Below are 23,728 nucleotides of genomic sequence, written 5' to 3'. Positions count from 1 at the left end.
TGAGGTGAATTGGAACTCCCATCTCTTGGAGAGCTTACCACAATCTGCCGTGATCTACGCAGTCAAACGCTTTCGCATAATCGATAAAGGAGAAGGAGATGGGTTCCTGGAGCTCTCTTGCTTTTTCCATGATCCAGCGAAGGTTGGCAATCTGGTCTCTAGTTCCTCTGCCCTTGCGAAACCCACCTTTTAGGTTCGGAAGCTCCCGATCCACATACTGCTGCAGCCTACCTAATAGCCATAGCGCTTCACTGGCTTTCTAGATCTTGTGGACCGGCGTAGCTCAGGAACAGGCCCTTCGGGAAGGTCGTGAGCCTCGTCTGTCGGGGCCCCTGAGGTCGCAGGAGGCGATTCTGCAGGACTTGATACTTCTCTGCTTCCGTCGGTGTCTGATGAGCGTTTTCGGATCTGGACGACATGACGTCGAACGACTGCGTCCTCAGTAGCCACAGTGACTAGACGGGCACCATTCGTCGATTTCACTTTGCCTGGTGTCCACTTTTCTCCTACGCCGTAGTTGCGCACGTAGACTGCGTCTCCCGGGGTGAAGTACCAACTAGCGGAATCAGTCTCTGAATGCTTGGGCATTTCGTAGTTCCTGGGAGGAAAACACATATCTAATTTTGTACGCAAACGGTATCCCAGAAGAAGTTCGGACGGAGTAGAGCCTGAAGCTTGTGGCGAATTTCTGTAGTTGCAAAGAAGTCTCGCCAGAGCAGTTGCCAACTCCCCGCCTGGCATTTTATTCAAGCCCTCCTTGACTGTTCTTACGGCCCGTTCCGCAAGACCATTGCTCTGGGGGTGATAAGGCGGGGTACGAATATGCTCGATTCCATTTTTCTGTAGGAATACCGCGAACTCTAACCCAGTAAAGGGTGTACCGTTGTCGGTACCTATGGTGCGAGGCAATCCAAACCTGCTAAGCAAGGTTTTCATGCAATCGGCAGTGGCTTTGGCGGTTGCTCGAGATACTGGAATGGCTTCTATCCAATTGCTGTGTGCATCGACAATTACCAACAACATTTTGTTTCCAATAGGTCCTGCATAGTCGGCATGCAGCAGTGACCACCTCTCTCTTGAAATCGGCCAGCTGACAGGATTCCTAGGGGGCATGGGCAAAGCCTGCACACAGCTTCGACAATTCGAGACCAATCTACAAATATCTTGATCTAAACCGGGCCACCAAAGCTTAGCCCTCGCCCTTGTCTTCATGGTTGACACACCCTGATGAGACTCGTGTAGCATCGTCAACAGTTTCTCACGCGCCGCACTTGGTATCACCACACGATGCCCCCAGTACAACAGCCCCTTCTCCACAGACAACTCATGTCTCCTTTTCCGGAATTCCGCCACTTCCCTGCTGTCACCTTCTACGACGGAGGGCCATCCGTTAGCCACGTACTGCATATCTCTTGCAAAAGCCCGTCAGCTGCTGTGAGCGCTTGCATCTCTTGGTGGGAAACCGCTGGTTGGTCCCATTCGTCGATTATAAGCACCATTTCCGACAGATCTTCTGTTTCCGCTTGCGGCTACTGCAGCGATTGAGGCAAACGGCTTAGAGCGTCAGAAATTAGCATCTGTTTTCCAGGTTTACAAATGAGCTTGTACTTGTATGCCCCTAGCAAAAGCGCCCAGCGCTGAATTCGGGCGGCAGCCATGGCAGAAGTTTGACGATCCTGTCGGAGCAGACCTAATAAGGGGCGGTGGTCCCTTACAAGCGTGAACTCCCGGCCCAACAGGTAATCGCGAAACCGTGTCACGCCAAACACCAGTGCTAAAGCCTCTCGCTCAATTTGGGAGTAGTTTCTCTCAGCTGAGATGAGCGTCCGTGATCGGAAGCCAATTGGCCTGTCTTCACCATTTATTCGGTGGAAAAGGGCAGCACCGACACCGTAAGGTGAAGCATCGCATTCCAACATCAACTCCAGCTGCGGATTAAAGTACGTTAGCACTGGGGCTGAACACAAAGCATCCTTGGCCTTCTTAAATGCCGCGTCTTCTTTTTCGTGCCAAACCCATTTTGCACATTTTTCAAGAAGGCTGTACAGGGGTGCAAGCATAGTGGAAAGATTTGGCAAAAACTTGTTGTAAAATGTAACCATTCCCACAAAGGATCGCAACTCGGCAACATTTCGCGGTAAAGGGACGCCTGATTGCATCCACGTGCTTCTCGAGGGGGTGTAGCCCTTCAATATCAATACGATGACCAAGATACGTCACCGATTGTTCGCCAAACTTGCACTTGTCATAACGAAGTTTGATACCGTTCTCGCGGAAACGCTGTAGCACCGCTTGCAGATTTGCGTTATCAGCATGGCTGCTCTCGGCTACGAAGACATCGTCTAGATAAGCCTGAGTCCCTTTTAGTCCTTGCAGCACCGATTCAATCTTTCGTTGGAATATCGCTGGCGCTGATGCGATGCCAAATGGTAACCTGTTGTAGCAAAAGAGCCCCTTGTGTGTGTTTATCACTGCTAATTTCCGCGAGTCTTCATCTAGCTCAACCTGATTGTAAACATCGCGAAGGTCTAAAGTACTGAATTTTTTTCCTCCACATAGATTTGCAAAACTGTCGTCTATGACAGGCAAGGGGTACTGCTCAACCTCGCACACAGGGTTTAGTGTAATATTAAAGTCCCCGCAAATGCGCACTGTTCCGTCCTTCTTCAAGACTGGCACGATGGGCGTTGCCCATTCAGAATGAGGAACTGGTGATATTATGCCAGCCGAGACTAATCTGTCAAGCTATTTAGACACTTTATCAGGAAGTGCAAAAGGAATTTTCCTTGCCTTAAAGAACTTGGGGTTTGCTCCGGCCTTGATGTGCAGTCGGGCTGGCGGACCTTTCATGACACCAGCGCCTTCAGTGAACAGGTCGCATTTTTGCTGGAGCAGCATCGGCACGTCCTCCCTGGCTTGCTTTGATACGGAAGGCTTCGAATACATGGTCAGCACATGAATGCGTTCGTCTGCCAATTTTTTCAGCAGGTCCCGACCGCAAAGACTGGGGCCATTGCAGTCTAAAACCGTCAGACTGCATTGTACTGTGGTACCTTCATAGGAAACTGGCATGGTCAGTGTACCGAGGAGTGGCAACTTTCCTAGATAGCATGAAAGCTGTACTTCCGACTTTTGCAGCTGCGGCCATTGATGGGAGTGCACTTGGTAAATGCTTTTGGGAATGACGCAAACAGGGGAGCCGGTATCAATATCCATCATTATTTCGATGCCATTCCATGCAAACGATTTTCTGATGGGGGGTATAAGAGAGCGCGTGGTAGTCAAGGACCAGATTTGGGACGCGCTACTATCACTCTCTTCGGTTTCTGGCGTCTGTGCTGTTAGTGCTAGCGTCCTGCTTGTCTCTTTTGCCGCACACATTCGCGCTAAATGCCCTGGCCGTGCACACTTAAAACATTTGCGCTTGATTAGTCGACAAGCCTTTGTATTATGACCATGCTTACCGCAACATTTGCCTTGTTGCACGCCCTGTGACTTCGTGCGCGATTCGTATTGGCCAGAGAGCTTTAGCAATCTCGCTTGTTCTTGGTCAGTAACAATCCCTTGCGAATCGCGTTCACCGTTCTCTGCGGCGAGGGCAAGAGCCTCGGCTTCTTCGAGATTCAGATTTTTCTTCGCTAACAGCTGCTTCTGCAGATTCTTGAATCTGACACCACACACAATACGGTCCCTTATCATTCTGTCTAGCATCGTTCCAAAATTGCAATTGTGTGCCATCTGCCGTATTGCCACAATGAATGCATGTACAGATTGCCCTTCTTGCTGGCAGCGATGGAAGAACTTAAAACTTTCAGAGATTTCATTTGATACCGGGTCGTAGTAGCTGCTTAGCGTCTCCACAACTTCTTTGTAGGTAAGGTCGTTAGGCTTTCGCGGTGCTACCTTCGCGTTCAAAATTTCTATTGTCCTTGTTCCAAGCGCCGCTACCAGCAGGGCTCTTTTCTTAGCATCGTCTATCAGATCATTCGCTTCGAAATAAGCTTGAACCTTGACAAGGTACGGCTGCCACTTATCTTTTTCGCCTTCGAATTCCGGTAGCCTGTGTGCCATGGCTGATCCTTGGCGGTGGGTTCCTTCTGCGTGACTGTCGTGCATGGGCGTCACAGATCCCCGCTACCCTTGCGGAAGCTGGTATCTACCCTCTGGATCTTCTCCTCGCCCAGAGGGGACTGACCCACATTGATCGTCTCAGCCATGCTCCAGATGGTGCCTCACTCCTAGCACGGCTGCACAGCAAATCCCATTCTCGTATGGGTAAGCTGTATACAGTGTACAGAGAAATCATCGGTCCTGTCCCAGGTTTCTCAGTCCTACCCCCTTCACCCAATCGACCCCCAATTCCTGTCCTTTTGGATACGGATGGTCACACCAAACGTCACACCCTTGCAGCTGCCTTCCAGCAGACAACTGCAGCCCTCCTTGAGGAGTGTAGAGGATCTACACTCCTCTTTACGGATGGCTCGGTTCGACCCGCTACCTTCCAAGCAGCTGCTGCTATGACAGCACCGCAGCTAGACCAGTCTAGGTCCTGCCGCCTGTCATTCCCTGCCAGTTCAACAGCTGCTGAGCTGGCCGGTCTACACCTAGCCGCACAGTTCATCGCTTCCAGTGTCCCTCCTGGACCTGTGAATGTTCTGTGCGACTCCAGATCTGCTCTGCAGCTCCTGACTATCTACCACGGCACCAACCTCTCGGTGAACATTCTCCGAGCCCGTCTCCTAGCCCTTCAGGACTCGGGATATCAACTGGCCCTACATTGGGTTCCAGGACATACTGGAGTCCAGGGCAATGAAGAGGCGGATGCCTTGGCCAAAGCGGCGCACGACAACGGCACCCCAGTCACTGAGGCTGTCACACCTTTTGACTTTTCAAGACCCCTCTTGAGAAGGTCGATAAGGTCTTTCCATCCTGACCGTCGTATTGCCGCTGGTGAACATCTCCAACGGATCTCTGACAAACTTTCACGGAAGGACAAATCCCTCCTCCTACGACTTCGAATAGGCTGCACGTGGACTCCGTCCCGCATGTATGCCTGTGGCCGAGCCCCCAGCCCAGCCTGTCCCTCTTGCGGCAATACTGGCACACTGGGACACTTTCTCCTCGTGTGTCCAGCCTCCGCTGGCCATCGCCAGAAACTTCTGAATGGCTATCGGAATCTTGGTCTCCCTGCTGATACGGAAGGGCAATTGCTCTTCCCAGCTCGGAACCAACTTTCTGCTCACCGGCTCCTCCTGATTTATCTGGAGGAGTCTGGCCTCAGCTCTGTTCTGTAGGCCTGCATGGGCCTATAGTGCTTCGTGCGGAAATGGCGGCGACATATGCGGCGGCAGCAACCTTCCCCTCCCCAACCTTCCCCTAAACTTCCCCTTCCCCCTGGTCACCAAGAGTGATGCCACAAAGATGGCTAACATAAGACGTGACCAGTACCCCTCCCCAAAAAATAAATCAGTCACCACCACCACCACCACCTGGTTTCCTTGCTGCAGCAGAATCCTCGTCGCCACTGTTGCGATCTACCGGCCAAAGGCCGGCAGCTACGCGATGAAAGCCAGGCAGATTCGCAGAGCGAAAAGACGACGCTTTATTTCCGGCTCGGAAATATATAGAGAAGAAAGAAAGGAGGGGAAGAAGGAAAGAGGGACTATCTACGCATGCGCTGGTTATCTGCAGCATTGTTGTCAGCAGTACTTACCTATTTGCAAAGCCTCTTCAGATAACCAGTTTGCTTTCTTGCATTTCTTTTGCTTTTGAACTACCTTAGTAGCAACTTGTATTATATCACGAACATCATTCCACATCTCTTCAGGCTCTCTGTCTTCTAGATCTAATTCTTGAAATCGATTCCTCACTTCCACAGCATATTCTGATGGAATTTGGTCCAGACCATACCTGAAAGGCCTTCTAATTTTCTGCGTTTTTCTCAATCGAAGCTTAAATTTGGCAATAAAGAAGCTGATGATCGGTGCCACAATCGGCCCCAGGCCTCGTTTTTACTGCTTGTATAGCTCTTCTCCATCTCTGCCGGTAGAGAATATAATCAATCTGCAGAGGTAGGCATTTGACCTCAAAAAGTGCAACCTCACCTCAACCTCAATAAAAATTTCCTGACCTCACTCAACCTCAACCTCACGCTTTGAGGTTGAGGTTTGACCAGGTGACCTCACCTCAATTTTTCTGATGCCACCACCGACCTCACTCAACCTCGCCTCAAACTCAAACTGTGAGTTTGAGGTCGGTCGCTCGACCTCAAAAAAAGAAAAAAAAAGAAAAGGTTTTTTGCTTGAGAGCACTAACTATAAAACGTCATGGCACAAGTCCTGTGCGGTGACACGCCAGAATGACACATAAATTTTAAACAACATTGAATATGATGAGGCTTACTTGTAAAGTGAAAAAATTGAAATGAACATTTGCCAGCGGGGCTACTGATTCATAGCATGCTGACCTAATAACGGCAGTATAATTGGTCAGTTTCAACTCTTCAAATTTTATTTTTATTTGTTTTGATAGGGTGACTTTTGACCTAATTCCCGCTGTAATGCTTGTGTGTCGTTGGCGCTGCTGTATGCGAGCCCCCGAAGGTCTGCAATGAAACATCGCACATATCTGTGACCGTCAAATAGTGTTTCCTCATGACAAGCAAATCATAATTTCTTGGTGAAGACATTTTCCTGCGATTTGAAATCGAATCGGATGACAAAATCACAAGCAATCTAATGTTTCTTCAGTGTTACATCTCTGTTACAAAAACAAAAAGTAGATCGACTCCTTACGTATATATGGAAGTTGTAGTACCACAACATTCTTTTATCAAATTGACTTCTGACGTGGGACTTATCACAAGAGGCAGACAGAACAAAATGTTGATATATGCAGAGACGCTTAGTTACGAAAAGGTAAAGCGTGCTTGACTTTTGACATTGCACTACTTTCGATAATCCTGACGAGTGGGTTGTGCTGTATAGAACAAACGCCGTGACAAATTATTGGAAAGATTATCTCCCTTCTACTTATAATTAACGGTGAATTTGCAGCCCCAAAACATTTCTTTCATCATGGATGTAAGTTAAAGAAATAATACGTTGGATTAGGGATAATTCGCACATTACCTTGAGATGCCGAGAGAAGCTCAAAAACTGGTTTCCTTGTCCACACACTTTCTTGTCGCAGTGAATGCATTCCAAGTTTACAGTGCTTTTCGTTTCTTTTGAGTGGCTATTGTAACGAAAATGGCCTTCTATGTCTTTGTCAATTCGACAACGGCGCGCGCACTCATTATCGTGGGTATATTTAGATTTTTTCGCTATATCTGCCATAACCACACCTGCCATAACCGCAACCATGTCATGCACCCTCGACGCCGAACGCAACAATGCGATAGACCTCGAAGAAGGGCAGACCTCAGCTGGAAAGGGCGGAAACTTCCGTCATAAATTACAGCAAGTCGCCGACCACGGCATGGCTGCGTGTCTTCGCTTGAAAAAGACAGCTACGGTAAATGGCGAAGAACACAGCATGTTGTTTAGATGCTGCCTTTTTTTGCCAATTTCGGGCGGCTCACCGACGCCGTTTGGGGGCGACTTCCAAGCAGACGTTCCAGGAACGATTGGTGTCGATGAGAACGTGGGGCTGAGACATCAGCTTCCACTCGCGACGAGAGAACCACGCCCACTGGGATAATGAAGCGCGAACACTTAACCCATGCTACGGGAGTTGTTTCGTTTTTCTTCGACTGCACAATATTCGTCAAGAGAGGAAGACTAGCGGGTGGTGAGCAGGGTGGCAACGCGTCTACAGGGAGGAAGAGCAGAGTTTGAACACTGACTAGCGCGTCCCTCCTGCGAAACGATGAGATTCCTGCATGGTCGACAAGCGACAGAGGTCCGCGCAGCTGCCGCGGTGTTCCGAGAAGAGAGAAGGGCCTGTCTTTGTATTTCTTTAGACCAACAGGAATACGTCAGTCGGAGGTATAGCGCACAACCAAAAGCTAAAGAAGCAAAAAAAAAAAAGAATGTTGCGAGAGGAAGAATCTGAGAATTGTCTCTTCTGAGTTTTTGTCTTTTTTTTTCTTAGGCGGAGGGGGGGGGGGGGGGGGAGGGAAGGGTGATGATTGGCCGTACCGCAGAAAAGCGGCCGGTTGTGAGCAAACGCGGGTGCACAAACGCGAGAGGGGGCACTGGTAAGTGACCACACAAAACGAAAATAAGAAGTGAGGAAAAATAGGGGTGGTGCAAGTGTACTGAAAAACTAAAGGGAAGAGGAGACGCACATCTTCACTCGCGCATTCACACGCTTGAGCACCGCGCACATATCTCGCTCTCTCGCCCACACTGCCACTGTCCTTGTCACTCTCGGCTCCGTTGACAGAAACGCGCTTAAAATACTTAAAACTCACAAACTCCCAGAGGCGCGCGTATGTGCAGTGGCTTACTTTCCAAGAAATGCCGAGTGGTTCCCGGGTCCGCGCTTTGTCCGCTAGTTGAGATCGGACACCGGCTGCGGAGCCGAAAGAGCAGAAGCCAGCTTACGAACAAAAGGCGCGCCCGCCACTTTGGCTGCAAGCTCTAAAACGGAGGGGAGGCCCTCAATAAACAAACATGTAAATGAAAAAGGCGCAAGCTCACGTAGGGTATGAGAAAGAAATGACTGTAAGCAGTCGTCAGTCACCTGTCTGTTCTTCAATGATTCTTCGAGAGGGGCATATTAAATTTATCTTTTTATGTAAGGATTAATTTATTGTCTAGTGACTAATAATAATAATAATAATAATAATAATAATAATAATAATAATAATAATAATAATAATAATAATAATAATAATAATAATAATAATAACAGAGTGGATTGCACTGATACAACTACGATCTACCGTCCTATTGCTTTCTTTCGTTTTAACTCGTACCATATACAATAGCTAAAGCAGATTTTATTTACTAAAATACAGTCTTCGTGGGGTGACTTCTCGTCAAGCCATTTATCTCTCGTCTCTTCTGCATCCTTGTTCTTTCCATATGCCTCTCGGAAACCTCCTCTCTCGTGCCGTCCTCCCCAAGCAATTCCTTGGTTGCTGGATCTTGTGCTTCCCTCTTTTCTACTATTCTAGCTTTTTTTTTTTTCGAGAAGCCGACACACCCACGTAGGTCTGGAAACCCTTCGAGTTTGCGCAGACTTTCTTTACTTCCCAAACTCGCTCGGAATGGTGGCGGGATCTTGTTTCACCTTCTTTCGAGTTTGCAGCCGTCGTCCGACCCCACTCGTTTGCCGCGCTGCACTTTACGCCCCCCCCCCCCCCTCTCCTTTATTTTTCGTGTCGAACGCAAACGCACAGACGCAAACTGTTCGTTATGTGCGCGTTGGTAGCCAAAAGAGTGTACACGATAGGCATTATGAAAGGTGTTTTGCCGGCTATTTTATCACTGTGGGAAACAACAATTTCGACCTCACAAGCCGACCTCACTAAGTTACGACCTCACTCAACCTAAAACTCACGCATGAAATTGAGGTCTCATTTGCTGACCTCACTCAGAAATATTTCAGGTGTTGCCGACCTCACCTCAACCTCACCTTACTCCGTGAGGTTGAGGTCATTTTGAGGTTGAGGTTGACCTCATGAGGTCGAAACCTCATGAGGTTGCCCACCTCTGTCAATCTGATCCCTGTACAGACCGTCCGGTGAAGTCCATGTGTACAGGAGCCTCTTGTGCTGTTGAAAATGAGTATTCACTATGATCAGGTGGTTTTCTTGACAAAACCCAACTGGCTTCTGCCCAGCTTCATTTGGCTCACCAAGATTGAACTTGCCTGTAATTCCGGATATCTCTTCACTCCCCACCTTAGCATTCCAGTCTCCCATGCAAAAAAGGGCGTCTGACGATGGAGTGCGGTCTAAAAGGCATTGCAGGTCAGCATAAAATCTCTCAACGTCAGCTTCTTCAGCAGTAGTAGTTGGTGCATAGAATTGGATAACTGTTATGTTGAAAGGGTGACCTTGGATCCGAAGTGAAATCATTCGGTCGTTTTTGGGGTTGTACCCTAGCACTGCTTTGCCCATTCTTCTGTTTACTATGAGAGCGCCCCCATTCCTTCTCCTGGATTCGTGCCCACAATAAAAGACATAATGGTCGCCGGAATTAAATTCTCCCATTCCGGTCCACTTGAGCTCGCTGATACCCAAGATATCGATGCTCAATCTGTCCATTTCTCGCTTGACGACATCCAGTTTACCTTGCGTCATAGATCTTACATTTCATGTTGCTGTGTGATATATCTCCTCGCAACATCGGACTTTCCGGTCGCTTCCCGACACATCCACACCTGAGCGTCCTCTTGGCTTTACCCCAGCCGCTTCATTCGTGCTGGAGCTACTAGGAATCGTCCTTTGTCCATCCCCAGTAACATGTGGGACGCCTTCCAACCAGGGGGGCTCATCTTCCGGTGCCCTATCATTAGTGCTATTGTGACTGGCCATAGGGTTTTCTTGGCAGGAAATACTGGAGTGGGTTGCCATTACCTTCTCCAGTGAATCACATTTCGTCAGAACTCTCTGCCGTGACCTGTGTATCTTGGGTGGCCCTACACAGCAGAGCTCACGACTTCATCGAGTTTCGCAAGCCCCTCCGCCACGACAAGGCAGTGATCCATGAAGGGGATCACTGCCTAGAGGATTGTAAAGTGTCACATAACAAAATAATAACAATTGTTTACAATCCTTATGCATTCATCCTTATGCGTGGGCAACTTAGCGAGAACACTTAGTATCGGAACCCGATCAGAGATAAAAAAAAGCTATATAAATTCTTACTCACTTCTCTCTTTTTAGTTTTCTGGCGGGAACATTTTGTCCAATTATGTGCTTTTCTGAAAAAGTGACCCCGTCCCCCTCTACCTTCATTTTACTGGTAATGTCTACCTGTGTAGAGAGGAGCGCTCACTTGGAATTTAATAGTGGTCCAAATTCCCATGCTCTATGAATCATTGGAAATATTTGGCAGGTACGCTAATTGCTAATTCGACGATGCCACAAATGTTCATAAAGTTGCGCGCTAGACATTTGGAATGTTGCTCGTTGTGCACAATGGCCAAGGCCTGCTTCGACTACGTTTTCCTTAAGAACTGAATTATTCGCGCAGTTTGGCAGACAATGGATGAAAAATTAAGGGTCGCTCACGCTTCGCCTTACAGGTGGATGCGACAGCGCTTTTAACACGTCATTTTCATTGTGGGCATTTTTACAGATTTTTGTTTATGTTCGTTTTTAGGGAGTGAGTGAGGGAATAAACTTTATTGAATTAAGACAAAAACAAAGCTAACGTAAGTGGGCCCTTAATCCAGAGCCACAAAAAATGATTACAAAAGAATTAAGCATCCGGAAGGATCCTGTTGATATGGCACACGAGGGCCCTCCAACATGCCACCGCGTCTGCCCCTTCAGGTGGAGTGGGCCACTCCCGAAGTGAACTAGGTCGATAACTGGGTTGGAGAGAGTTTATGTACTGTTGGCGGGATTGGAGGCTGTGTGGCAGTCCCACAGCACGTGCGTGGTGTCAGAGTATCCCGAGCAGTAAGAGCATATAGGGCGGGAGGGGCATCCGGCTATACAATGGAGGATGTGAGGGGTGGGAAGACTATGTGTCTGTGCTTGTCGGGCAAGACAGGAGTCTCGACGGGAAAGGAACTTGGAAGAAGGGGATGGCAGAAGGCAGGAGCCTTCCAGGAGCTCTTGGAGGATCCTGTGGCGCCTAGCTCGCTCCTGGCGGGCTATGGCCGGGGGGGGGGGGGGGATAGTGGGTGGGTCAGAGAGTGCGCGAGTCTCCAGGAAGAGCTGCTGCACGGGAGATTTGATCAGCCAACTCGTTGCCCGGCACTCCATCGTGGCCTAGAACCCAGTCTAGTGTATAGGTCGTACCCTGGTAATGGGCTAAGTGAACTGAGGGAAGCGCATGCTGGAAGGATGTGAGGGGGAAGCGCGTGCCCAAGAAAGGCACGAAGCGCGTCTTGGCTGTCAGTAAGTATGGTGTGCTGGCTAGGAGTGGTGTGGCAGGGTATGGCTGAGCTTAAGGCCTGGATCTCAAGAGATAAGGAGGTGGGAACGTGTGAAAAGAGGGTGACAATTGGCAATTGTCTTGGGGCTATAACGGTCACTGTGCCTTGCTGAGTCTCGGCATGGTATGAACTGTCTGTATAGGTAGTATTTTTCGGGTCGGCGTAGCGGTAGCGCAGTGCGCAGATGCGAGCCTTCCTGTGGCCGGCATGGTTTACTGGGTGCATGTTGCGGAGTAAGGGTGGTATATGTATACGAGGCAAAACTTTCCAAGGAGGTGGTTTTGGTGGAATCGGGGGAAGGTCGTTGACGTTGTAGTGAAGAGAGCTGAGAATCTGTCGGCCATGATGCATTAGGCGGAGGCGCGATTGCTGTGCTAGGAGGTGCATGTCGATTCTCGCGTCGAGAGGTGTGTGGAGGGCGGTTTCTTCGAGTTTTGAAAGCGGGGTGTAGCGGGGCACCCCGAGTGCCAGGCGTGTGGCGGGGCGCAGGAGTCTGTTAAGTTTTTGTTGTTGGGAGGGGGTACGTCGTATGTATGGGAGGACATACATGACTCCTGTGTAGAGGAGGGCCTCTGTGAGGCGGCGTATGTCATGATCCTTGAGGCCCTGGCATCTACGTGTTATGCGTCCGATTATGTGAATATGTTGAGTGAGCGTTCGTTGGCATCTGTTAAGCCATTCGGTGGCTTTGTCATGCTCCGTGAGGTCGAAACCGAATACTTTGATTTTTCGCTCACGGGGAAGGGGTGTGTCGCGTAGGGTGAGGTGGATAAGATCGCGATCGGCTTGCGCTCGAGCTCGGTGAGGGTGATTAGTGACAACTACATATTCAGATTTAGTAGGAGAAAGGGCTAGCCCTACCTGATGAGTGAAGTTGACAACTATATCAATGCCTTGTTGAAGGGTAGATGAAATAGTGCTGGGGTTGCCTGTGGACGTCCAGAGAGTTACGTCGTCCGCGTAAAGCCCAAAGGAAAGTGACGGCACCCTTTCGAGGAGGAGGGGTAGAGGGCGAAGAGCAAGATTGAAGAGGAAGGGTGAGAGAACAAAGCCTTGGGGAAACCCGCGAGTGGGTGTCCAGTAGGGTTGAAGGTAGTTTGGCAGCTTTATAGTGTGGCGACGGGTCGTGAGAAAGTTGTGAATATAATTGTACAGGCGGGGGCTGCAGGTTAGACGTTTAAGTTGTTCAAGAATGGCAGAATGGTAGATCGAGTGGAAAGCTTTTTGGAAGTCGAGACCTACAATGCAGCGGAGTTGCTGACTGCTAGTGTACTGATAGACCTCTTGCTGAATACGGAGCATCGTGTCTTGCGTGCAGACATGAGCTCGAAATCCAGTCATGGTCCAATGAAGGGAGTTGGGATTATTTGCGAGCCAAGTGAGGCGAGCGAGAACCATCTTCTCCATAAGCTTGCCCACACACGACGTGAGAGAAATCGGTCGAAGGGTGTCTAGGGTTGCTCTTTTGCCGGGCTTCGGAATGGGAACTGTATGAGAGGTTTTCCAATCCTCGGGGAGAATCCCTGTACGCCATACTTCGTTTGTGTTACCGAGCAGGGCTTCTAATCCAGTGTCAGGGAGATTGCGAAGGTGGCCATATGTTATGCCGTCGGGGCCAGAGGTCGTTCGTTGTCGAGACTGAGAAAGAGCCGTGCGGAGTTCAGCCATGCTGAAATCCACATCGATGGGAAGGTCAGTGGGATTGCTTTTAGGTGGGTCTGGTTAAGAAGCTGCAGGATGGGGCGGAAAAAACTGTGTGGAGTTCGAAACAAAGCGTGGAATCAGAGTCCGCTAGATATCTGTAACTGCGGAATGTGCGTGTGAACACGTGCCTGCCCCAATCATTGCTTTGAGTATGTGCCATACTCTGGCCGTGTGCAGCTGGCCGCCAAGCGAGTCACAGAACTGGAGCCAGTTGCTGGTCTCCAGCTGGCGTGCGTAGTCCAGGGCCTTTGCTGTAATGGCCTCTAGCTTAGATCTAAGCAGACGGTTCTGCTTATTTCGCCTCCACTTATTTTGCAGCGCGTGGCATTGGTCCCAAAGATGGAGCAAGTGCGAGTCGATGGCAGGGACTTTGTCAGTTATTTTATTACGTTTAACCGTTTCGTGCGCGGTCTGTGTGACATTTTCTTGCCATTCGGAGTAATTTTGAGAGGACATCGATTCAAGGCGCCTTCTGAAAAGGGCCCAGTCCGTCAAGCGAGCTCTGCGGGCGCTTTTTGTACGTTTGGAACATAGAGGAAGGTGGTAAGTGATAATAACGTAATCGCTGCCAAAGGTGAGATCAGTAGTTTCCCAAACACCACCTGGTGTTCTCAGGGACCATGTGAGGTCAGGAACCGTGTCGCGCTGGACGCTGTTGCGCTCACGTGTTGGTGATGTGAGGTCGTTACAAAGGCTAAAACCGAGAGTTTGTGTCACCACGCGTAGGATGTGGCTCGAGTGAGTAATACGCGTGTAAAGCCAGTCGGGATGGGGAGCATTGAAATCGCCAGCCCATACGACCGTACATAGAGGATACTGCTGAAGAAAAGGAGTGAGTAATTTGAGAGAAGGCTTTGCGGATGGTGTCCAATAGGTATTGAGTGTTAAAATTGGCTCAGGTATGTGAGGAAGCTGGGTTAAAGTGCATACATATTCTGTCTCTGACGTGTTGTAGGGACAGGTGTCGATTTGAACGGTTGGCAGGCTTTTGAGAACATAAGTGACGGTGTAGACAGGGGAATCGGCTTGCCGTTTGGTACGTATGCTTGGTTGGATATATGAGGTATATCCTGGAATATTGTAACGGCCATGTGCTTCTTGCAAGATAATGATTGCAGGGAGATCGTTGAGGGATCCTAAGTACAGGCGAAAGGCAGCGGCCTTCTTGCGAAGTCCCCGGCAATTCCATTGTAGTATGTAAGGGGAAGCCATGATCTAAGGTGTAGTAGCGTGTGCTGCGAGTGTTACAGGTTGACTTGGGGGAAACTCAATGGGCAATCACTCCATGATTACATTTAGCTGTGCTTGGAGCTGAGTTTGGACAGTAGTTATGTGTTCAAAAGCACAGTAAATCTGCTCCATACGTGTGTTCGGCTGCTCTTTCGTAGCAGTTCTTGGATGGTTTGTTCCATCCTTGTTTCTACTGTTCTCACATCTCGGTGGACACATATACTGTCTCTTAACGGCACACAAGTAGAAGTACAATAGGACACTTTTAAAAGTATTGCGAGAGCGGTGACTTCTCGGCGGTAGTGCACCGGATGACAAAGGAGAGGATAAAGCTTGCGAGAGCAATGGCGCGCCCACAATTCCTCCTGCTGCATTGAGTGTCGTTTGCGAGGCAATTTTGATTAGTGCCACGACCCCACTGCACATAAAAGGCTATGATGCACTCCATCAAATTAAGAAGACTTCTTTTTTTTATTTGCCGTACATATAAAGCAGCATTCCCAAAAAACCAGCTGTGTTCGTTACTTGTGAATAGCTCGTAGAGAGGACACTAATTATAGTCGTATTGAGCAAAAATAAACGCCCTCGAGGCGGTACCTGCAAATGGAGCCGAGGCGTAGCGTCATATTCTGAACGTTACGCGCTTGCCTGCATCGAAACAAAAACACGCTTCAAATAGGGAAGGAAAAAGTTCCGCTCAGAACTCAGCCATAAAACTTCATACGCGGGGACACATGTCCTCTCCCGGTTTCCACTCTGCTTTACCTCGGCGCCGCTGCACCTGGACGTCGACGCTCGAATGATGCATTTAAAAGATGGGCCTACTGGACATATGCCGTCGGTTTGAATCTCTGTCGCAAACTAACCTCCGACTTAACTAACGGATGGATGCTAAATTGTAAGCTAAATGGTATGACACCGCCCTGATACCTGCACAAAGAGCGGTTGTGTCACAATTTTAATGAAAAATTACGTGTCTACCTCTTTTCCCGGCACGTTTTCTCACGTGCTTCTTTGACGCCACATTTCAATTCTGGGCTTTGGCAACGGCTTCTCAAACGAATGTGCCCAAAAGGCTAACGCGCGAAAATCTAGCTCATTTCTTTAGCGAGAGATATGTGAGCTTGTCTTTGCGTGGCTCACTCAGCTTTTCGGGCTGTACATGATAAGAGGAGTACAAAACCGCTTTTGATGAGTTATATCCTAAGCCTCAAAGCTTATCTCAGCACAATGCTGATTATTATTTTTTTTTATTTTAGTTTGCGTCGCATTTTGGACGTGTCTAGAGAGCGAAAGGCACATTGAGCGGTTCGCCACGCTTCACTCGGTTTGACATTTTTCGAAAGCGCTAAAACAACACGGACGCAGAAGAAACAGACAAGGAGGAGCGCTACTTCCAACTGTTCATTTCATGAAACCACGACTGCACTTCAGTTTGGTCCCCTCCCAAAATGATTCCGGGGTTTCATGCGGCGGCTTTCTGGAATTTTTGCAGATTTGTCTGAAAAATGCGTTTATATCGTAGAATAACGAACTCTTCCTATGAAAGGAAGATGCGCGTATTTGTTCCTGTATAGCACAGGTGCTTAGTTATGTTTTTAAGCTACCATTGCCGAGCCTTGCAGCGTTAATTTGAGGGTTCAAAGGCTTTTAAAGTTTTTTTTTTTGGATTGTACATGATTTTTTAGTGTTTATTGACTGTAACCGGAACTCTGTTCAGAACGAAGCTGGTCAGGTTTTAGCAGCCTCTCAGGACAATCTCAGGCCACTAAAGCTAACCCATGAACTACCATCTGACGAGGAAATACGCTTTCCTGACATTAACTTTTCACTCCCCGGCAACCACATTTGCTGGAGCTACGATCCTCGTGACAATAAGCCCCTCTTATCTTTTCGCTCCGCCCACACTAATCTGGTAAAGCGTGGAGTCAGTGCACTTTGCTTTAAAAACGCCTTGACAAACTCTTGCCACCATTGTATGTCCAGTAGTTTCCAGCAACAAGGGAAACGGTTATCCGCCGCAGGCTACTCCGTTCCACTTAGGTCTCGGTAGCAGAACGCATCCTTAGGAACTTTCTCGTTCGCGAAGAAAACGCACAGAAATCTAGGGAAAAGAAAAATGTGATGGCTGTGCTCCCCTGCGTGCACAGTGTTTCCCACAATTTAAAAAAAAAAAAAGTTAGCGCAGAAAGCAGACGACAGTTGTGTTCATGGCCCCTCACAAGCTAAACAAGCTTAGCAAGCTGACGAAGCCCTACTGTTCATTCGAACAAGCATGTTGCATTAAACACCAAACAGGGTACGTGGATTGGACAGATTGCGTTGTCTATTGCATCCCTCTATCTCGTGCAAAAAGTATGTTGGACAAACAGGCTGTTGTCTCAACGACCGGCTGCGTCAGCACAACAATTATGTTAGAAATTCTTCCGGAAGCAACCTAGCCATGGCGAACTGCGGCGGCGAACTGCGGTGGCAGGAACGCGCGCAGTAATTGGAGCGCACGCGCGGTCGCCGCCACGGAGGAAGAGGAAGGAGGGGGGGGGGGAGAGGGGGGGAGAGCGCTGCCCCAGCTGCGGAGCTAGCTACGAGGGACTACGCCGACGACGACTCGAAACGAAGGAACGGGCGCCAAATAGCTGCGCTCCAAAGAACTTGCATTCCCCAGTGTATCAATGTAATCTTGCAGATATCTTCTAGTTTCCGTCAGTCCCAGGAGCTGCACTTTGTTATCGCACACGTGCAGACGTCTGCCGTGCTATCGAAGCGTTTGAGGACTGTATATAGCACTTGTGGTTTCACCAAACAAGCAGTTGGAAGTAGCACTCATCCCTGTCTGTTCCTTCTCCGTCCATGTTGCTTTAGCGCTTTCGAAAAATGTCAAACCTGCACCAACTAGCCCAATCCGCCACCATTCTTCACTCGATTAAGACGTGACACAGATGTGGGAATCTCCTTCGTTTCCTAGAATCCATTGGGAAAGTCTTCACTTTGTTTGCAATACTTGATTGAAAGTGTATGCCATATATCCGGTCGCTTTCGTTGTTTCTATTCCTTGCAGATCTTTTTAGGCCCCAGTATAAACAGGTATATGGCATGTTAGTTCTCAGGACACAAAATCTGCTTTTAAGTCATGCCGAGAAACATTTACTACGCTGCTCACTTGACCTCTGAACAGGACTCGACCAATAGCCGCGGTCATACTGGTTTCGAGCTGTGGCAACTTGACGTGCCTTATCGCCTCACAGTTTTTTTCTTTCCACGGCGACGCATCTTCACCCATGAAATTTTAATAATTGGTTGCTTTCCGATTTTCGCTTGCGTGGCTTTCCACCAGCTTTTCTACTTGTGTTTCATCACCTGATCATCTGGTGATGGCTACAATTAGGCCCGTCATATAGGAAAAGGTAGGGATATTTTTCCAGCGAAACAAGATACTATATTATGCACAGTTTGGCGCTCATTTGGCACTCTTATGTCAAGGTTCCAAGGAGAACGAAACAATGCTCACAGTGACAGGCGACCATACAGGTATGGACGTCACCGCTGTACAGGATAAATATACGAGTCTTCAAGGTGTACTGTGCACACAAAAACAAGGACGAGAAAGGTACATACAACAAGCGCAGTCCTTGTTCCTTTCTGGTCCTTGTTCTTGTGTGCGGAGTATACCTTAAATATATGTCTGAACGACTCGCCCAACAACGCACTCTTTTAAATATGCGAGCTTTTTTGTCAAGCTCTAACAGATGCTCTACTACTTTATTCGCAAAACACAAGAGCGCATTACTAAGAAGTGACGGCATGCAGCCATGCGGGAAGCACTGGAGTTCGCAAGTAACACCAAGGAAAGGCTTCATTCTTTATTTAAACCTTATCCGCTATAACGGCCATAGGATGGTTTCTACGTGACCTGAGGTGCGGTGGAAGGCGGACAAAGTTGCAGCGATGCCGATCGAAGTGCCGTTTGTTACCGCAAGCCCGCCAGCTAACACCTCCCATTGCTTCAGCCTTCGAGCCGGGCATTCCTTGACGTTCCCCCCCCCCCCCCCCTGAGCCAGATTCTCCTAACGTGTTTGTACTTGAAACACGAAAACAAATAAAAACCATGGCAAGAGCAACAGTCTTATCAGCTCCACGAAAGGAATGACTATTGATCAGAGTTCATGCTTAACGCACCTTTTTCCCCTCTTCAGGGGTATACAATCCCGATAATGGGCCGCTACCTGAAAGGATGCGCATTATTCTTAATTGCGCTGGCCAAGAAATCACTTGCAGATCGAGCTCTCGCTGGAACTTTGGGGAACAAGACCACTGCCAGCTGAAGGATCAGGTCTCTTGCAGCACCAGAAATCCAGAGTTGGAACGAACTGTATTTTGTCTTCTAGTGACAGACTGTACCCCCCTTCCCCCCCCCTCCCTTCCCAGGAAAAATTCCGTTTTGTAACGTTGCCTCGTAAGGATTCGCCTTCATGAACATCACTGTAATCAGACCCACTGCAGGGCAGAGGCGTCTCCCATGTGCCCCCCCCCCCCCCCTATAACCACTATCTGCGTTAGCTTCATCCACATGACCTCCGCAAACTTCTCAACCTCGTATTTAAGATGGGAGAAGCAGGTATCACCTTTAGGATCGCAGACAGTCCGTCCATTCCGAAGGTACGATTCAAATAACATTGAAGTAACGTGAGGAGTTCCTCAAGGCACAGTATTAGCCACAATGTTGTTTTTAATATACGTAAATGATAACACTAAACAAGACCAACTTCAATTTAACAATGTCCTTGAAGAAAATAGGAACTTGGTGCGACGATTGGTAAATGGCACTAAATTTATAAAATAAGTAGTGATGGCAGTATCAAAGAAAAAAAAACCCATTGATTTTCACTTGGAAATATAGACACACAACATTTTAGGCTGTTAAGGAGTACAAGTACCTCAAATTTAAAATTGGACAAGTATGTGTCATATATAACAACCACGACCTAGTCTATAATGGGCGACCTGCGCATCCCGCGGTCGTCTACGGCAGCACGCGGCCGAGGAAATACCACGTGATACTTGAATAGGGACCAAGCGTGCCGGTAGAGGCCGCCAGGGCTCACCCTCACAGCAACGCTCCGGCGGCTTCGGCTCTGCCGAGCCCTGCCTTCAGGAGTACGGCAATGATGGCAAAAATTCGCGCAGGAACTGCAGTTAAATCGCCATTTCACATTATAGATAGTGTGCGGCTAGAAAAAGGCCCGGCGATACACGCGAAAATCCCAAATATTTGCTATATTCGCTATGCAGTGCAATGAAATTTGAAGAGACTTTGAAGGCACGGCGCGCTGCTAGGATTGAAACGGTATAATCTGTCGGAGCTTTTTTTTCTCATTGTCTACTGAAAAGCTGGGTAATGTTGTGCTCCCAATGTGGTCTAGTACGCACTTTCCATGTTAGCCGAGGCCTGAGCAGCCCGCACTATATTCTCCGTTGGTTTCTCTCGTCCCGAGCGGGGCGCAATAAACGCAGTACGCGTTCCTTTGTTGCATTCGGCACGTTCACTGAAGTGAGGTGCCGTTGAGAGCGTGGTATAACGTCAGTAGTTTTAATTCCAGTGCATGCCGCAATCTTAAAAATGTGCTGTTGTTGGCGCGTTTATTTACGCCGCTTTAAGAAATTATGGCGAAAGGCTGAGCCTCAAAAATGCCAAGGGCGCTTTATTGTGGCAGATCATACTTTTAGAACTTTTCGGGAGACAGGCTTCTTACTTAACATCTTCCTTTTCGCGTTGCCCTCGGTGAGAAGTCCAGGAAAATTTTTTAAAAAGGGCCTCATAAACTTCTTGGCCACAAGTCTGGCGAGTTCCATTCTATGGGCCTCTGTGGGGTTGACAGGGTACATAAGCAACGGATTTTGAACAATACAAGGAAGCACAACTTCTCCAAACTTTTTCAGAGGCTGTGGCCCTTTTATCGGTACTTCAGCTGTTTTAGAGGCAGCTCCCAGAAGGGAAACAAAGCCTACAAAGGCCAAAGTGGGGTAGACGAGCCTTCCCCTGTCAATTCCTGCAATCAGGGCAGTTTTAGTTGAAGTGGAAGTTGGGGCGCGCAGCTTATCAATGCATCCCGTGCATTAATCAATGTTGTCTTGTACTGCCCTCACCAAAAAGCCAGCAATCAGGGCTAAAGTACTTGATCTCAAGCTCTGTTGTGGCAGACCTGAAAATAAAGTGTGGTTTGGTGTAAAAAATAGGTAATAACAGGCTTGATAGCAGCCGCAAGAAACGGTAAACTGGTTAGTGATTTTGCTGAATTTTGTTGACCTGGCATTGAGTGTAGATCAACCTGTAGTTAAATAAAAAGCCACTTGAGACATGTTTCAGAAAATGCCTAATAGCACATTGTGCACTCTTGGAATTTCGATCAAAACATATATGCTTCACTGTTACGCTCTTTTACAAGCATGCAAACCGTTACAAGTAAATTGTTAGCTATGTTTTCAGCGCTTCCTCCACAATGTATTGATGAAGACAAAATGCATACTTGGGTACCGTTCCAATGCTGACAGGTAGGGGAGCAGAAGCTTTCTAACGTCCTTTCCTGCGGGTACCTTGCTCACTGTTTGAGCAGGCCAATGTGATGCTGCCCCTAGGTTTCCCACCACACTTCGACATTACCACTGGCTGACGAATGAATGATGCCAGTGATCAAAATCTTCTGCAGCACCGACAACGCTGTGTAGGCACCCATTTCGTCATTGCTGCCATTTAGCTGCCTAATAGCAGAAAACAGTGACTTTACGTCATCACTGGAAAACTTCCCAGCACAAAGTAAAATCCTGCATTTAGCAGGTGTTTTGTGCACATAACGGTGGATGCTGTTGTTACGGTTAGTGCCTCGTGAGTTTCTGCAGAAGAAAATTCCAGCTTGTGGATGGCACCTTGCTTCCACGAGGCAAAATAATCTAGGCATTCTGCCTCTAGCCATAGAAGCCTGCAAGTAAAAAAAGAAACAATGAAATCATGACGCAAGAAAATGGCACCAAGCTATTTTTTTCTGCAGTATGAAAAAAAAATAAAAAAGGGTTTCAAAAAGAGAACATGAGTATTACCTTTCGCATGCACTTTTTATGTGGATGCTTTCTTCAAGTATACCAGCATTTTTGCATATTGAGACTTTTCGTTACTTGTACTGTACCTTTCGTCACTTGTACTGTAGAAGGGCATCCTCCAAGCATTCCTGCTGACAGTGTAAAATGTCGTTCTCTTGATGTTGTGCACTGAAAATCATTTATAGACTATCTCCATGAATTCCACTGTGAGCAAGCAACCCTCGAACCCAGGAGCGCCAAGGCGATGTCCGTGCTGCTGCAGAAATCTCAGGACTGAAGTGACCTTTAAAAAAAAAAGGAAACAGCAGTGAGCATTTAAGCTGACTTCAGCCGCAGGTTGGATAAGCTAAAACTGGAAATATTAAAGAGATGCAAACAGTTTATAGCTTTTAAGCAGTACTACAGATTGTGACTGCCATTTATACTTACGCTCGTATATACAATGTTCACACAAGAAAATTAATCAAAGGATATTTTACCTGCGGTAAGAAAATCTGAATAGCTCTACTGACTTCATTTTCTCGAAGTTACTTGGCCAGTGGTGTTTCTTTGTAAAGCCCTGCACCATTTTAAAGGCGCCCTGCTGCTCTTGCACCTTGTGGAGCAACCTGCGAAATAGTAAAGGGTTAGCATAATACTACAAAAGTTACCTTAAGTAATCTGGCAGGATCAGTTTCCCTTTGTTTCGGAAAATTCTCTTTTCATCAAGAATCTGCGACCTGATATTTTTCAGAATATGGTGTTAGTCAAATGACAAGTAGAGCTGCCGGTTTTCATCTAGAGGATGCCTAGAAAAACTTTCCGTAAGGACTATTATGCCACCTTAAAGCAACATTATAAATTCCATACACAACCACCAGAATGCAAACATGACAGCAGAATTAGCACAGATATTCACAGCAACACATGCATTACATAAGGCAACAGTGAATGACTACTCACGTTATGAGAGGCTTGATAGGGCCCTCTGACAAGCTAGAAAAAAATTTGCAGTTTGCCTGATGATTGTCTTCAACTAGCTCCGCCACCTGAAAGCCTGCCTCTTCGACAAATGCTATTACTTTAAGGGCAAGCATCTCTAGTTGGCTTCCAGTTAGGGCCATCGTAAAATAATACCCAACCGGCATTCTGCAAAAGAATATAATTGTTGCAAATTTGATAGACGTCATGAATTTTATATCTTTTAGCACAGCTAAAAGCTCAACATACCTGTAATGAGTGGATATACCAACGAAAACAAAACATAGGAGGTGGGCTGCCAATTCATCTTGTAGGCTGCAAACAACTTCAGCTCCTCCCAAGTTGACCGCACCGTGGACAACATCTTATTGCTTTTGGTATATAGTAGCCTGTTTAATAGACATCTCGTCCATAAGGGAACCACATCGTGCCTGCAGAGAGTAATGTAAAAACATACGTAAATGATTGCTTGATGTGCAACAAAGTATTTTACCTGTTCGGAGTGCAGTTTTGCTTCTACACGGAGCTGCTTCTTTATCAGTGAAGAGACTACCTCTCCAGTGCAAGCACCGATGTACCTTCTCAGTGTCAACCTGCAAGGTAATTTCAGCCCGCCAGACTCTCTCAGCAGCTGGTAACAGGATGGAGATTTGGCATGCCAGAGTACGCACTGGCGTAT

General features: G+C 47.8%; 1 protein-coding gene and 1 pseudogene across 1 annotated transcript; both read right to left on the bottom strand.

Annotated features, from left to right (window-relative positions):
• Positions 1 to 231: 231 nt before the first annotated feature.
• LOC146187338 (uncharacterized) lies at positions 232 to 1,532 on the bottom strand. The gene is made up of 2 exons (XM_084607644.1): positions 1,403 to 1,532; positions 232 to 617 (listed from the first exon to the last, which is right to left on the bottom strand). The coding sequence occupies exons 1-2, from the start codon at positions 1,497 to 1,499 to the stop codon at positions 232 to 234; spliced, it is 483 nt and encodes a 160-aa protein (XP_084463770.1). The 5' UTR covers positions 1,500 to 1,532.
• Positions 1,533 to 20,709: 19,177 nt separating this feature from the next.
• Positions 20,710 to 23,462, bottom strand: LOC146187337 (uncharacterized; annotated as a pseudogene).
• Between the last annotated feature and the right edge of the window lie 266 nt (positions 23,463 to 23,728).

The sequence above is a fragment of the Amblyomma maculatum genome, chromosome 6, assembly GCF_055883805.1.
Source record: "Amblyomma maculatum isolate TAMU_Amacu chromosome 6, ASM5588380v1, whole genome shotgun sequence".
Taxonomy (NCBI): Eukaryota; Metazoa; Arthropoda; class Arachnida; order Ixodida; family Ixodidae; genus Amblyomma; species Amblyomma maculatum.
The sequence above is the reverse complement of the archived record's forward strand: the minus strand, read 5'-3'. Positions and strand labels throughout refer to the sequence as shown.